This window comes from Phyllostomus discolor, chromosome 7 (genome assembly GCF_004126475.2).
Source record: "Phyllostomus discolor isolate MPI-MPIP mPhyDis1 chromosome 7, mPhyDis1.pri.v3, whole genome shotgun sequence".
Classification (NCBI taxonomy): domain Eukaryota; kingdom Metazoa; phylum Chordata; class Mammalia; order Chiroptera; family Phyllostomidae; genus Phyllostomus; species Phyllostomus discolor.
In genome coordinates, this window is record NC_040909.2 from 107954897 (window position 1) to 107972019 (window position 17123).

A 17123-nucleotide genomic window follows, 5' to 3' on the forward strand; every position below is an offset into this window, starting at 1 on the left:
TCTAGTATAATTTGTTTTCTAATTCACTTCTGAAGCTGAAATTTCATTTAAAAAACATTTATGTAGAATTAGGTATTCTATATGTACCAAGTTGGTATGTGAAGTTTATTTTGCTTTTGTTTTTTTAAATAAATAGGTTGCTGGGAGTTAGTATACATTTAATACTTTTCCACGTTAATAGAAGTTTAGGTCAGGTGTTAAGATTTATCACTTTGACACTGTCCTTAACTCATGTGGAAATTCCAAAAGGACCTTAACAGTTTTGCAAACATAAATAAAGCCTTAGTCACACTAAAGTTTTTAAAAAATCCTTAGGGATGCCTTAGAGTAATAAAGTGACTTTCTCATATAAATAGTTTCAAAGGGTACTTAAGGTTTTTTTTCACTCAAATTGTGATGTACAAAAAAGTTACTGTAAAGCAACCTGTATGTCAAAGACCCAAGTAGGAGCCACAGCATTTATAATTTCTTTGGTATTCCCACTGTTTAGAGCACAGTTTAAACACCATGTTCTTCTAAGCCTTACAGGTTAAATACGTTATGGTAAGGCAAATACTCTAGTTAAAAAACAGATTAAAGTTTACCATTTGTAAAAATTCAAGTTTTATAATAGCTTGCTATAGCAGCTATGGATAAATTAGTCACCTTATTATAAAACTAAACTTTTGTAAACACATTTAAATTTTATTTTCAAGAACCAAATTGCACTAAGCAAGAGTGTATCAATTTTGGGAATCTAAAAACTAGATTCAAGTACTTTATCACTTAATGTACCCTTTAAGTAAGGTAGCACTTGTCCAGAACTTGAATGAAAACTCCTGGTTGATCAAGATAAATGTAGTAACACTGGGTCAAAATATTTTTATAGCATAAGTTGTGGCTGGCTTCTGTCTAATCACCTTGGGAATGAATTCACCTTTGTAAACAAGTCCTGCTGTTGCTTTACACCGCTAACATAGGAATGGAACACATTTCTCCGGTAGTGCCAACTTTAAGTAGTTTTTTCAATCAAAGAATGGCAGTGAAATTTCTGAATTGGCTAGGAGAGTCAGCAGTCTTTTCCTGTAAAATTAGTAGTTCATTTTTATGACATTCTACCCAGTACTCAGTCAATACTTGTCTGATTAGTTAGCTTCTTTATGTTTTCCCGGTGGTTTTTCAGTGCTCTTCGGTGGTGTCATAATACCTCCACTGCACACTGGTGACAACTGTCCCACCTTCCTGAAGGTGTTTATGTAATTTACTTCATCCTATACATGTGGAGAAATCATGCAGAGATTAACAGCTAAGGTAAAGTACTGCCTTAGTAAAATAAAGTCAAACCAGACTTTTGGATACTAACTTGAGGCTACTTAGGCCTAGTACAATGGTCTCTCCTATGTCTTTACAACTTGACTAGTCATATTCTAGAGGTTCAGCAATTTGAACTGCTGTAGCTATCTTTTAAAACTTAACCTGGACTACTGGTATTGATGTTAAGAAACTTCACAAATCTTGCTTTGACCTCAAAGTTACTTTATTAACTTTTCTGCATTTTGAAATCATTGTGCCCATTAGAACTTTCTGTCCCCTTACCATCTTATATAACTGCCTGCACTATTATCCCATAGCATCCTTATTGTCCGTTTCAGTGACTTGCTAGATGGTCCAAACCCCCCCACAAGAAACATACCAGCATAGCCAGATAATTTGTATGTGTCTGGATATTGTGTCTGTCTTCCATAGAAATCTTCTTAAAATTTTTCAGCTTCACTGGACTAGTACTTTTAACTACATTGACAAAAGGCACCATCCAGTCTACACATTCAGAAATGCTGTCCCATTCCAAACCTAGACAGAAAAGGGTTAGCAGAATGTGAAGGTCACATCAGAAAGTATCTAATATATGCCTAATGAATTTGGTCCTGCTTCCAAATTTAAAGATAATTATTATAAAACATTTAAAAAAAAGTTTTAGCAAGTCAAAACAGGTCACACTCAAACCATATTTATAATGTGGCTACTCTGAGGGAGAAAAAGACTTAGAACTTCTTAACCAGTACTTTCTACACGTGAAATTAAAATGGTCAAAACCCAAAGAACTCTTACAGCAGAGCTGTAATCATGTTAACCTCAAATGGGTTTAAATTCCATTTGATCTTTTTTGTTTGTGGATATACATTGAAGATTAGAAAGAACCTAACAGAAAGGAAGGTAGTCACTCCACTGCTAAATGTTGTCCATTGAAATTGTAAATTGCTGTTTAGCAGCATGCTAAGTTCACAATAGTCTCTTTAAGGTTGGGAACAGGTAAGAAGGTAAATAATGTCTTACCTGAGGCTTTCTTAACGACATCAATAGAGGTAAAATGGCACAAGGCAGCAGCAGCCAGTATTCTGTAGTGGAACTCTAATGAATCAATGGCGAGAATACACAGATCTAAAAGCTAACAAAGGAAAAGAAGCAAACGTACAAGTATTTAGGAGAAGGGTAAGTACTATGTATGGCTACTAATCAGCTAACGTTTTAGAGTGTTTATGATATGGACCACATGCCAAGAACTGCTAAAACTAAAGGGATCCAAAGATAGATAAGCCACTACCCTGAACTCAAGGAAGTCTTAGGGTTGTAGGTCAAAGTGAATACATGGGATTGTTACACATTGTGATGTGCACGAGTAGGAAGGGTACTTAATCCAGAGTGGGGAAGATGTGGGGAGACTTCTGCTTAAATGAATCTTAAGGACAAGGTAGCTGGGAAGATTGGGAGGTAGAGAGTGTTCAATGTATGGAAAAGAGCATTTGCAAATATCAGTGAGAAAGTATTACTTTCCATTTGAACTCAAATAGTTCAGAACACCTACAGTAAAAATGAAATAAGGAGTACCTTCATTCCTTATTTTAAAAAGAGTGGGGGATAGCTGCAGAGGCACAACCTAGATTAGATCATAAAGGGTCTTTAAGAAGTCAGAACTTCTAGAGTTCTGATTATAGAAATTACTAGAAGATTTGAAATCAGGAAAGTTACATTTTAAGAACCATCTGTTAGACTACAATGAAGCAGATACACAAGAAGGGGACATGTTTCTAGACAGATTAGTTAAGAGGCAGTATAATCCAGGCAATAAGAGCTATAAAAGGGCTAGTTTTTCAGGGGCCTGAGGTGATAAAACTTAAATTTTGTTTGCTGCCCCTATTGGCACAGTGGAAAAATGAGTAGAAGAGCTGGAAATGTATACCTCTAGAAATGGTTTCTACATTGTTTATCTTACCAAAAATTTGCCCTCTATCAAAAGGGTATCTGTGGCTGCTAATGAGAGCCTGGGGTGTTGGGAATTCTGACAAAAAATATTAAGCCTTCATTAAAAAGTAATACAAAAGGAACCAATTTCAATATATTTACTGGTTATCCAGTTTTAGCGTTCACAATGTTTTGGCTAGATTTTCACATCCTACACAGAATAAAAATGTAGATTTCCTTCACTTATGTATGGCAGTTAGAGCAGCCTTAAGATACTGTGAAAAGTAGACAGGAAAGAATGGTACTCTCCTTTAGTTACTGTGTTAGAATATCTGTTATATGCTGGCCTATGAAAGGTCATTATGAACCTAACGTTTTAAAAATTGTAACTAAGATTTTAATTCTAATGCATAAAGTAGGTATCCTGTGTATTCAAATACAAAAGTAAGAATCTTATAGAATAATTTCATACCCTTATAAACCTTAAAGACAACTGACTTAAAAATACCTTTCCCCATTTTATATCCAAAAGAGGTATTTAATCTATTTTGGACTCATAGTTAAAAACTTGTTTTCTAGAATTATTAAGCAACATAAATATTGGGGACAGAATTTTATGCACCAGAAGTTTTACTGTAGTCAGTGGAGTAAATTTAATTCATCATGCTATCATTTTGTTGATTGGCCTATTTAAGATGATAAATACACTGAAGAAAACCTGTAATTAACAACACCATTGGCATCCATTCAATAACAATGTCACTTAATACCTGAGCTATCTGAATGAACTTTTCCTGAGAATACTGAGGTAGAAGAACTTTTGGAGCATCTTTAAGAGCATCAACTTGTAGGAAGAGATTTAGCCAGGAGATGACTGTTACAGGACAAAGTTCCCATTTTAAAGCCTGTTAATGAAATTAAAATGCTTGTTAGTAAATGTAGGTACACAGACACCACATTATGTAGCTACTTTCTTTACTAGTCATTTCAGAAACTCTGCTTTTGGCTTATATCTTCCTTAGGAGTTTTATTATTCTGACCCCTTTTATTTTTATTGTAGGCATTTATAGATAACCTCACAATCTAAAGTTGTTTGTGTTTTATAGCATATTAGTGACATAGACCCCTTTACTACTCTCTGGTTGTCTTAGTCATTTACAAAGTTTGTTCAGCTTATTTCTAATTGTCATTTCTTGCAGCCCACGGTCTTCCAAATTTGTTCTCTACTCTATTACAACTGCCCTTTTAGTTGTGTTCAGTGACTCCACGCTAATTCCTTTCAGATCTTACAATAATTGATTCTAGACTTTTTCTTCCTTTCTGTGACCTCCAATGACTTCTGGACAAAGCTAAAAGTTAAAAAAAAAATCCTAACTGATATCTTTCCCTCCATGAAGTCCAAAATAATTGAGAGAACAGAGGGTCTTAACACCTGTAGAGCTGCCCTGATAATTCCATCTTCTCTTTACATTTTCTTGTAGCTTATAATGTGTACAGTTTATAATTTATAAATTAAAGTCATATTGATTGGGTTTTCTTATATATCCTATTAATAAACCCATGATGTTCATATTTACTAACATGTTTTCTAGTAGCTTGCATTCACTCTTTAATCTCTAACTGAACATACTTTTATTACGTACTTTGTAATAAAGTATGTAATACTTTTGATTACATACTTTTATGCTTCTCTCGCTACTTTTCTATTAATAGCCCTTTCTTTGCATATAGAAAAAAGGCAGTGAAATAATTCTCATTCTCTTCTCTGTTGGGAGGAGGGGGCAGTAATTAAGTTTTGAGAATTTGCTTATATGTACAAGATATGCTAACTACTAACGATTTATATGCTTTGAAAGTGTCCTTAATCACTTTTAAATTAAGTAGTATATTCTTAATATAGAAACTTGAAAGATGAAGAGAAATAGAGATAACAAGTTAAGTAAATTCCTTTCTCACCCATACCATTGTCAGTATTTTGCATTAGCCTCTTAGGACTAGCTCCTAATACTAAAACATCAATTTTGATTACTTGCATTGTAGTCTTTGAGATTCAGTGATAATTACTGTTATTGAATTGCAACTAGAAATAATAAAGATACTATTATTACCTTTAATATAATGAGTTCCATCCTTAAGATATCCTCTTCACTGCAAGCACCATCAGTGACATAAGCAAACTCTTGGAGCTTAGGAGCATAGATTTCCTTTAAAATGAATTTTAACATTAATACTAAGCACAGTTGAGATTGAGATTAAAACAAAAGTTATAAACAAAGCACCTACAGTCTTCATTTTTAAGGATAGCATCACAAAGTGATTATAAATCTCAGTAAAATAATCATACAATAAAGCAACCTTACGTTTAAAGATATTTTTCATTTGTAGGTCTAAATTAGCCAACCATATTGATCAAGACTTCTTTTTCTTTTTTTTAGACTTATTTTTCATAGAATTGATCTTGAATTTTAGTTAATAAACAACCGTATTTTAACCAGTCATTTCAGTTGAAACACAAAACGCCAAACTTGTTTCAAGATTGCCTAGTATGCTGATCAGAACAAAACAAAACAATAAGTTGTAGAAACTGAAAACATTTCCTTTACCCTAATACAAAAGTGTGGTTTATCAAAAGATATCTTGTGCAGTTTGGCTGATGGCAGGTCTGCTTTAACAGTCCAAAGAACAACAACTAGAATGATCAAAGGAGCAGGAGCAAAGCCTGCCACAGATGAGAACAGGCTAAATATCAAGATTTCAGTCTAGTGCCCTGGCCGGGTGGCTCAGCTGATGAGAGTGTCATTCCGTGCACCAAAAGGTTGCAGTTTTGATACCAGATCAGGGCACATCCCTAGGTTGAGGGTTTGATTCCCAGTTAGGACACTTACGGGAGGCAACCAATTGATGTTTCTTTCTCTCTTCCCCTCTCTCTCTAAAATCAGCAACCATACCCTCAGGTGAGGATTAAAAAAATAATAAAAATTTAAAAATTATTTAAAAGATTTGTCTAGAAAGACTATATGTAACAAAGTATGATTTCAGGTAAGAACAGACTGAAGACAAAGTTACTCACCGTATTTAGCAGATTTGGGGGATAGCCCTAAAAGCTCAGAAGGTAAATTTGGGAGAAAAAGAATACACTTAAGGAAATTAAGGCATGATTCAGTTCTCCTGTTCTCCAAATATGGGCTTCAAAAGTTGGCGGTACTGATGATATTCATAATGCATTAAGAAAAGTATATTGAGATTGTGTGAAGGAAAATCTAAGGCAGTAAAGGGTGCCTTCTATCCCAGCATCACTATCAGATGCAAAAATATTAGGCTGCATATAGACCATTATTCTAACCCAAAAAGCATTTCATTTGGTTAGTTTTCAGAGACCATTCTATTGAATCCAAGTGCCGTAGTTAGGTATATGGGGACAGTATCAGTCTATTTAATTCGGCAGAATAAGCCATCGAACACTGCACTTAGGTATTTATCCCGGACTCTAAACCAGGGACTTAGAATAGTCTTAGATACTAAAATGGAACTATGATATTTATCTTTATATCCAAATCATAATAAAAAGAATATTAAAAAACCACTCATCTTTCTGAAGGAGTTAATACCAAAGTAGTGTTTTCTGGAATTAATGTGTTGATTTTAAAAACCAGATAGGGCCCTGGCTGGTGTAGCTCAGTGGACTGAGCGCGCGGGCTGGGAACCAAAGTGTCGCAGGTTCGATTCCCAGTCAGGGCACATGCCTGGGTTGCAGGCCATGACCCCCAGCAACTGCACATTGATGTTTCTCTCTCTCTCTCTATCTCCCTCCTTTCCCTCTCTAAAAATAAATAAAATCTTTTAAAAAAATCAATTGCTAAAGTTTATAAAAAAAAAAAAACCCAGATAGGTAAATATGTCTGTAGATAAACTTTGAGAACTTACCTCAAGTTTGGAAGCAATGAATAATGAGGTAATTCCAATGAGTTGAAGCATATTTTTATTTATATCCTTTTGTGTCAACATAAACCTATCAAAAAAGTCTTGTGCAAGATAAAATGTTTCTCTATGAAGTGTGTATACTTCACATACCTAGACAAGAATCCAAAGATTTAAGTATTATTGTATGAATTTCTTCAAATTAGAAAGTTATATTTTAGCATTCTGACTTTAAAATACTTTCATAAGCCCAACTTACCAAAGCTAAGATTGGGGGTAAAAATGACATGCACAGATAGGATGAACAAATCTATTACCACCCTCATTTTATAGTTTTTTTTTTTAATTTTAATCATTGTTCAAGTATAGTTTTCTCCCTTTTACTCTCATTTCAGCCTGCCCTCATTTTATAGTTTTTTTTTTCACATGGACTTAATTACTGTATTTATTCCTAGATACATTTACACTTTCACTATGAGAACTTTTCTGTTAATTTTCTAATTATTTATTGCTAACAAATGGGTAAGTTTTCATGCTTAGTTTGTATTCTTATTCTAATAGTTCCAACTGATTCTCTTCATCATTACAGGTAGACATTTAACTAAAAAAAAACTATAATAGTGTTCCTTTCAGTGTTTTTATGTCATTTATATCTCATGTTTTACGGCACTGGCTGAATTTGTAGAAAACTGAATGAGTAACATTGGTGATAGGCAGAGTCTTTTACCTGTATCTTATTTTGCATTGCAATGGAAGTTCCCCTAATGTTTCATTATTGTTATTACTATTAATAATGAATGCTATCTGTCATTTCCACACTCGTTATAGGGAAAGCTTTTGATTCCCAAAACTCCATGAAGTAGGGGCTATTACCCCCATTTTGAAGATAAGGGAACAGGGACAGAGGTTCTGGTAAGGAAATCTATTCACAGTTAATTACATATTTGAATATCAAGGATGGATACTGAATTTCAAATCTGCTGTCTATTGAAACCTTATGATTTGAACTATTTAGGTAATAAACTAGGTAATAAATAGTTTAAACTATTAAGGTAATAAATCAATTTCAAATACTGAACCATTTTTTAAATGCTCAAAGAATACAGGGTTGGGCAAACGTAGGTTTCCAGTTGTGAGTACATGAAAGTTTATTCTTGTATTATTCATTGTTGTACTGTAAATGTACTTTTACCACACCCTCTGTACTGGGACAAAATAGAGTTTAACAGTTGGATTTATTTTGTTATATTCTCTTCAGTTTTGCATATATGAGGAGGGACTCAAAAAAATCCCTAGGATTTATTTATAAAAAATTGTGTATATACTTTTACATGTTTAAACTTCAGTCACCTTCAAAATACCATATTTTTTGCTGTGTATAAATGTGTACTACTTTGCCCAAATTTCTGAGGGAAAAATAATGATGCACATTATACATGAGTAGTACTAACTGCATACCTATATACTATAAAGTGAAAGTTTCTTTCCTGAAAGTTTGGGCCAGAAATGTGCATGCACATTATACATGGGAGCACATTATATATGGCAAAGTATGGTACTCTCCATTTTAGGGAATACACCTACTGAGACTTTTTCCCACTTCTTAAAACAGTTTTTGAACTCATCAACTTTGATGCCTTTTAGTGCTTCTGTCATTTTTTGTTTCACCTCTTCCATATCAGCAAAACATTTTCCTTTGAGGACTTTTTTCATCCAGGGAGACAAAAAAGAAGTTGCTCAGGGAGAGGTCTAGTGAATAGGGAGGGTGGGGCACAGGGGTCACACTGCGTTGGTCAAGAACTGTGCCCTGGTTGGTCTGGTTCAGTGGTTGAATGCTGGCCTGCGAATCAAAGGGTCGCCAGTTTGATTCCCAGTCTAGGGCACATGCCTGAGTTACAGGCCAGGTCCCCAGCAGGGGGCCTGGGAGAGACAACACATTGATGTTCCTCTCCCTCTTTCCTCTCCCTTTCTATGTCTTAAACAAACAAAAAACACTGCTAAGTGGTGTGCTCGTAAATCATCCATTATGAAATGGGCAAACATGTTGAGTCTTCAAAAAAAATTCACTGAGGCCGCATGCAGCCTCTCACAACAATGCCCACTGGTACACTGCTACAGATGAGTTCTTAGAACACTCGCCTAGCAGGGGAAGCCTGTACTACAAGGGACCTGCCATTCTTGGGGGGTTGTCTCCCCTTGTATAATATATTTAAGAGAAAATAGGAATAAATTTGATAAAAATTAACATAAAAAGAAAGATAGAATCAACATAATTGTGCTTAAATTGCTTCCTAGACACTAGACATTTAGAGAAAATGAAAACCCAACCACCTTCTTATACCCATGTGATTGAAATACACCCCTTTCTACTCAGAATAAGGAATTAAGATGACGTGACTCAAAAGGACATTTTGTAGTCTTAAAAACTTTTCTGAAGAGCTTCTGACAGATCTATTCTGCCATGTATTACTCCACCAAAAAGCCTATAGTTGTTCTTCCTTAGAATGCATCAGATGTCTGTATCTATGTTAGAAATAGGGAAACTACAGAGCAAAAATCATTTTGTCTTCAACATAAGTAATCACTTCCTCAATAATACTTTATTATCCAGAGAAAGGGAATGGGCTTAAAGAAGAAAGTTCTGGCATATATCTTTAGAGACTTCATGGTCACTATTATCCCTTGAGGTCATTGGTACGGTGTATTTCTGAAAGGAATAGGGGTATATAATAAAGGGAGGCTACACGGAGCCTAGAGGGCTTAGGGCCTGTGGATATTCAAAGCCTTATTGTTTAGGACAAAGATATCAGGGTTCTAAATCATAATTTGATTTTTGGTGATGAAGAAAAGGATTTTTGAAGTCCTTGAAGCCTAGCCCTGGTTCTTCCACTTTGCGTAGCAGAATTCAAAACCTTGTCAACCATATATTCTGTTCATCCTGAATATCCTCAGCACCTAGAACGATGCCTGGTACAAAGCAATACCAGATACCTTGAATTCTGAATTGGGTTTGCGTTGTATGGAACATAATGGCTGTGTCCTCATGACTTTACTCTTAGAGACAGTCATTGTCCATTGTGCTACCATCAACAACAGCAAGTATGACCTTCCCCCCCCAAAAGTTGGCTGCTGCTATGGAAAATACATTTATGCTTAAATATTTTCTTCCATCATACAGAGACAAGAAGCTCATATTGCTGGAACATACCTCTAAAAGCCAGTCTAGAAGTATGGACCTCATCTGTGGTTCCAGGTCAGAATGCAGAACTTGAAAATGTTTGTCATGAATATACCGGCTCTCTTTCTTTAACATGTTTAGCCAAACATCCTTTGAACATCCCCAGCTATAGGAAAGAAGTTGAAAGAAAGAATTAAGCTATCTGTTTTACATAGAAAAAAACTCAACTTTAAGATGCTGAAATCCAACCTTCAATTAGAACTTGGAAGGAGAAGCTCTTAAACTAAGGAAAAATTGCTACCTTAAGTTTTAGAGACCATTTATTTAGTATGAAAAAGTAGAAGCCTGAAATTATACAGCAAAAACTTGGATTATGATAACCTAAATTGATAGGTTTCAAGAGTGTTTTCTAGTCCCCATTTGTTTATAATTTATAAGGTTCCTATTTAAGATAACCATGTTTTCTCAAGAAAAATACTAAAAAGGTAAGTATTTAAAGCATATGATCCCAGTAGAGACAAGTCTCATATCACCTCCAAACAGGTCAATAGTAGAGTCACCTACAGTGGGGGTAAGGTAAGACTGAGTATGGGGGAAGGGAAAGATTGGTAAGTTTGAATGTCTGAGTCCCTTAATTTGCTTATTAAAGCCAAATATAAATTATTACACTAGATGTTTCGTACAAGCTGTACTTCCTAGTGCTAGTCATTAATTAGAAAAAAGATGTATAGACCTTACTAAGCTTGGTAAGAAATAAATGGTGTTGATATATCAAATAGTAATACTGTACATATTAAAATATTTCTATCTTAAGAATTTAGATAAATTAGTTAAACTCCTTTAAAAAGGTGATTCAGTTCTTATAAGGCTTACAGTACTCAGCAAGCAAATGAAAATAACTGTGTAGAATCAATGTTTTAAATTCCTCTATCATTTGCAAATAGCACTACTCAGATTATAAATGTTTAAATATTACTAAAGAAAGCATTTTTACAAGTTTTTCTCATGAAAACAAAAAAATAATAGTGCCATATATGACATTAGTATAATTTTAATCTGACATTAAATTGCTGAAATTTTTCTTACCTTAAATCAGGCAAAGGTGAAGGATCAATAAAAAGATTTTTAAATCTGTAATTTGTAAATCTGGAGAAGTCACTTGTTCCTATTTCTTTGTGGGGTGTTTCAATGATAATGCAAGGACTGATCCCCCCAGATAATACAGGTGGCCAACAGTTCTGTCATTTAAAAAAATGAAAAGAATATTTGTGTAATAGGAAACCAGCTTTTGTCTGGGCTCTTTCATAAATGGAAGCTAACATTTCTAAACAGTCTTTAATTTTCCCCAAACACCATTAGCTAACATGCTGGCAATGTAGTTTAACAAGCTGACATTTATATTTTATAAATCAGTCATATCAGTCTTCATAAAGAGGGACCTTGGCCAGGTAGCTCAGTTGGTTAGAGCATTGCCCGATATGCCAAGATTGCCGATTTTATCCCTGTTCAGGGTACATACAAGAGTCAACCAATGAATATAAATAAATGCGCACATACAAGAGTGCATTAATAAATGGAACAATATATCAATGTTTTTTCTCTCCCTCATTTGTAACAGCCCTGGCTGGTGTGGTTCAGTGGGTTGAGAGCCAGCCTGTGAACTGAAAGGTCTTGGGTTTGATTCTCAGGGCACATGCATTGGGTTGCAGGCCAGGTCCCCAGTAGGGGGCATGGGAGAGGCAACTGATTGATATTTCTCTTGCGCATTGAAGCTTCTCTCCCTCTCTCACCCCATCCCTCCCCCTCTCTCTAGAAATGAATAAATTTTTAAAAATTTTAAAAAGAACAGGATGTCTTAGACAAAATACAAGACATCAGATATTGAGAGAGGGAAGGAATCAATACATTTGTAGTCAGATACTAGTAACTTCTAGAATTATAAAATTGAAGTGCTTCTTCTGTGTTTATAAGTAGTGGCAAGGGCACCTTGTTTTATAAAAGACCCCCTCCTCCAGTTAATACTGGACAGTTGATACTTCAAGTATCAGTCTGATACTTTAGATTACTTGCGGGCAACACCTTAAAAATAGAATCAAATGGAATCAATTACTTAACTACTACCTAAAGCACCCTTTCCGCAATCGGTGTTGGTTTCAAAGAGAACCACTGTCTGAAGAGTTTTATTTACAACCCATAAGAGAAAATGGTAGCCAGGGCTGGGGGCCAGTCTGTCAGTGACCTCACATCCTATTTATGCCCCAAGGAGCAGCTATCAGGGCCCTCCGCTACAGTGAGCGGGAAACAAAGAGCAGTGCATTGGACAGACTTGGCAGGCGCTGGTGCGCTAGGCAGCTCCAAGACGGAGGAAATTTACAAAGAGGAACCAGCTGCTTGACGGCAAAGTACTCTGCAGCTGTAAGGAGGATGAAGGCACACACAAACCACCCTTAAGGTAGGCGCCCTCTCCCTGCCCACCTCTAGGGGCATCAAAAGTAAAAGTGTCCAGAAGAACCTTTCTAGTGAGTGCAAAGCCAATCCTAGTCTTCCTCGTCCTGCCTGTTTTCCCCCAACCCGCCGAGGCCAGGTCTGCATTACCCTAATCTCATACTGTTGTTTCTTGGCGACCTTCTCCTCTTTTCTTTTTTTGACATCCTGAGAAACAGAAAAGACTACTGTTAAACTAAGGTCCCAGCAAGCAATTTCCTCTCGCTTCTCCCTCTCTCCCCTTAACTCACCTGGGCTGTTTTTCTCTTCTTGGCCTGAATTATCTGGGCCTCTTGGGGGGAATCAGTCTGGCTGGCCTGGGACTGCTGCTTAGCTTGCAAACGGCTACTGTGGTGGATTTTTAAAAAGAAAGATTAGTAAGTCATGCGTTTCAAAGGCAGCAGCTAACATTAAAACATATCCCCAAGACAAATAATGTTACCTGCGTCTTGACATTCTCTTCAAGTGTATGAAACCTCTGGAAGGGAGAGAGGAAATCGGAGTCAAATACACTGCCATCCATGTTCTCCCAGTGCCAATCAGACGCTAATTCAGAGGTTACAGCTAAGCCTCCCAGGAGATGGCCTGAGCCATTCTACCATGCCGTCCGGCACTATATTAGTTATCTATTGGTATTAACTTTGGACACATGCTTGCGTTTCCTGAACTTACTGTGCAGTCAGGACGCGAGTTTTCAAATAGTTACAATGCACACCCCAGTATCCCGAATGCTCATGAAAGTAGATCCCCCCCCCCCAATGGATCTTCTCTGCATCCTCCACTCTCTCCACAGGACCCTCGAGTGGGGCTTAGACAGCGCCCCCACTCTCCACCCCTGCATCTTGGATGAGCCGCGGAGCGAGGGGGTTGCGGAGGCAAAATGCCGTGGAGAAGCCGGTTCCGCGCCAATTTGGAGAGCAGCGGTGGCGGGGAAGCAGGGGGCGGAGGGAACTGAGACTTGTGTCACGTCCTTCAGTCTCCTTCCCCTCCTTCCCAGCCCCACCGGGCCCTGCTCGTCGCTTAGAGGGGGTACCAGGACCCCAGCTCCAGATGAGGGTGGCGATGAAAGAAAGAGGGCTAAAGACGAGGAAACTTCTGGTCGGGGAACTTTATTCCCGGCGGAGGGGTCCCAGACACCCATCCTCTCCCGCAGGATAGCTCCCCAATGGGGGGTGGGAGAGAGAAGCCCGTAGGATGAGAGGCTTTTCCGTGGCCGGGCACTCGCGGGCAGCCCTCTATCCCCCTTCGCTTCCCCGACCCCCTGCCAAAGGTCCTGACAGGGACGAACGGCGAGGACCCATCCTCACCAGCCGTCTAGATCTCAGGCCTCCCACCTTTCCTCCCTCAGGCTCCCGCCCGCGGAATGGAGCAGCAGGGCTCGGGGGCTGCTTTTTTCCCTCCCGCAACCCCCCTAAGCCCAGCGACTCCTCACCGCCAAACCCGCTACCGCTCGGCTCTCAGCTGGCGCCGGCGCCAACCCAATATATAGGCCGGCCGAGGCCCGCCCCGCACGCATGCGCTTCAGACTGACACTTCAGCCAGCGCGCTTCCCTCCCCCGCGCGCCCTCGCGGCTACCTCTCAGGCCCGCGCGCGCGCTCGGCCTCGGCCCGCGCCTGCCCTTCCTAGGGGGACGCAGATGTCGCCCAGACCCTCAGTCTGCGGCCACCTGCGCCCCACTTCACCTGCCTGCGCTGCCCGCCGGCGGAGGGGAGTCTTTCAGAAGCTCCTCCTCCGTGACCCAGCTCCCCGCCGCTAGGCTTCTGCACCTCCCGCCAATCTGTTCCTGCTCCCTCCCGCCCTCAACTCGCAGATCCTAAAGGTGTCAGGCCGTGGCTCATCTCCAGCGAACAACCAAGTGGAAGCAGCTTAACAAACACCGAGGGGCTAGGATTTGGCCAGCCTGTGGCGCACGCAGGCCTTTCGGCTACGGCCTAAAGGAACCCGTTTTGTTCCTAAGAGACTCTGAGACCCAGAGGACCGCCCCTGAGGGAGGAGCGCGGGCCAATGGGAGGCGAGGACGCCAGCACAACGTGGAGCGGCAGCAGAATGTAAACACAACCAGGCACTCGGCGGGCCGCCGGTCGCCGTTCGCCACCAGTGCCCCGGTACGCCACACATCTGGCCCCGGGGCCCACCGGGGCCGCTAGTGGCCACCCTGGGCAGCTATGCTCAGGGATGCCCATCTTGCACCTTGCTCCAGCCAGCCGACCCAGGTATGGCTCAACCCTGTTTTCCCACTCCCTGCTCAGCAGACTCGCTCATCCTCTCCGTGGTTGGGTCACTCTGCACCCTGCCGCCCTGACCGTGTTCGGCGCCTTCCCACGCTATAGCCCCCCGCGCAGGAAATGTTCGCGCCTTGTCACGCTCTCCCTTCCTCTTTTCCTACTCTCCAATTCCGGGACTCCCAAGAATAAAACACCCCTCCGGAGCGGGGCCTGGGGTGGTATTCTCCCTTCCCCACGAGCGCAGCTTCTCTCCCAGGGCCCGGCCCGGAGCGGAGAGCGGTCTCTCCACGTGCAGGCTCTGGTCTACCCGCCGCGCCCCGCCCCACCGCGGTCTGCGCGCCCTGCGGAGCCCGCGCGAGCGGCTAGCGCGGGAGGCAGCCCGCCTCAGAGCTGTAATGGGAGGAGCCGGGTCCAAAGCATTTCGTTCTCTTCGACCCTCCTATCTAAATTTAGGGTCCCTCGGCCGCCTCTATTAATGCCCCCGCCCCACGACTGGACATCTCCAAGGAGGACTTGTCGATGATACTTCGCAAACAGGGTTTGCGGCGGGACCTGTGGGGCAGGAGCTGCCAACAGAAACAAAGACTCCTGGAGTGCAGGAGCTGTGCGAAGGCTCCCCGGGACCCAGGCAGCTCCGGGCAGACCAGGGCCAGCAGCGTTCGTCTCCGTGCCCTGGCTGCAAGTGAGTTGCGGGAGAGGGCCCGGGGGACGGAGCCGCTGGGGTGGCCGGGGTTCGTGGCGGAGGCGGGAGCCCTTCCCGAGATGCACCTGGAGGCGGCGGCGGGACCCGCCCGGGGTCTCCTCCCCGCTCCTTTTGTGCTGCACCGTGTGTGCGGGCCTCGGAACCCATAAAGAACGAGTGCTCTTGGGCTTTTAGCCCACGGACAGCTCTCCTTTTCCCCATTTTCTTTTTCGTGTCTTCCAACAGTCTAGTGACACCGGCAAAGTGACGGGCTTTTCCCCAAATTTACGAATGAGGAAGTAGGTCCGTCTTGCCCAAGGTGACAGAATCAGAAGATACCCAGAATTTTGTCAAACCCAAGAAACTGCATACCATTTGTAATTCTTACGATTGCTCTGTCATTCGGGAAGGAGTTGCATCCCTTTTACAGTCACCGAAAATGCTGTCACGGTGTAAAACTTAGAGATCTGACAGCATGATGTTAAGAAAAATAAAAGGACCTTGACACGAAAGGGCACTGGTTTGATTCCCGGTCGGGGTGCCTGCCTGGGTTTCGGTTTGGTCCCTGTTGGCAGTGGGAGGGCAGGGCGAGTAGGAGAGGCAACCGATCTGCTTCTCACGCACATCGTGTTCACCTCTCTCTCTTTCATCCTCCCTTCCCCCTGTCTCTAAAAATAAATAAAGTTTTAAAAAAGGGAGGTCTTCACGCTGAACCTAAGCAGAAATGGTCATCTGAATGAGTGAATTTGATATTCTGAACACCAGGGATGTCGACTAACATTTGTAGGATTAATCTTAGAGTACTGTATGGCCAGCATTGGGCTAACTAGTAAATTACTTGAAAACAAGACACTGAAATTAGAAATGTACTTTGGTCATGCCCTTGACTATGAAGTGCAGTGCAATCCTAGTAAAGGAGAAATTAGAAACATGCCCAACAGGGTGACTTCTGCCCTGTTACACGTACCTGGTCAGTGGTCAGGTGAGACCAGACAGAACCTGGGCTTGCCTGTCAGTTGGATTGAGGTTATAATCCTGCTCTGCTGCAAGTTACCAATTTTTCTGAGCATTGGTTTGCTCTAAAAAAGATACAACACCACACTCATTTCAAGGGTTGCTTTAAAGATCACACTTGATAGTGCGTATAGAGACTCTTGCATATCTACCTGTCACAGAGCAGATGCTCAGTATGAACTCTTGGCTCTCCTGTCCACCCCCCCTTACCAGTTCATACCCATAGAAATTAAGAAAAAACAGAAAGCTGAATTATAAAGTTGCTGTTTTCCAGAGTTTTGTTCATGTAGTCAGCCTTTTCGGTATCTATTTTAGGCACCATCATTCAATATGTTATCTGTGTTTTATATTTTTATGTTTATTTTTAGCTCCTCTTTTACCACTCATGTTTTAAAATTCACT

At 40.5% G+C, this 17123-nt stretch overlaps 1 protein-coding gene across 6 annotated transcripts; it reads right to left on the reverse strand.

Moving 5' to 3' along the window:
- Positions 1-114: 114 nt before the first annotated feature.
- CCNE2 (cyclin E2) lies at positions 115-14322 on the reverse strand. 6 transcript variants are annotated; one of them, XM_028534082.2, is made up of 12 exons: positions 14232-14322; positions 13242-13277; positions 13051-13147; positions 12911-12967; positions 11402-11553; positions 10346-10481; positions 7144-7290; positions 5328-5423; positions 3990-4124; positions 2314-2425; positions 1673-1830; positions 115-1250 (listed from the first exon to the last, which is right to left on the reverse strand). In XM_028534082.2, the coding sequence occupies exons 2-12, from the start codon at positions 13253-13255 to the stop codon at positions 1125-1127; spliced, it is 1230 nt and encodes a 409-aa protein (XP_028389883.1). In that variant the 5' UTR covers positions 13256-13277; positions 14232-14322; the 3' UTR covers positions 115-1124. The 6 variants fall into 6 exon arrangements, with proteins under 6 accessions (XP_028389883.1, XP_035887156.1, XP_035887154.1 ...); XM_036031263.1 differs by having other exon boundaries at positions 13051-13144; positions 14232-14278; XM_036031261.1 differs by lacking the exon at positions 14232-14322 and having other exon boundaries at positions 13051-13144; positions 13242-14130.
- Positions 14323-17123: the final 2801 nt, after the last annotated feature.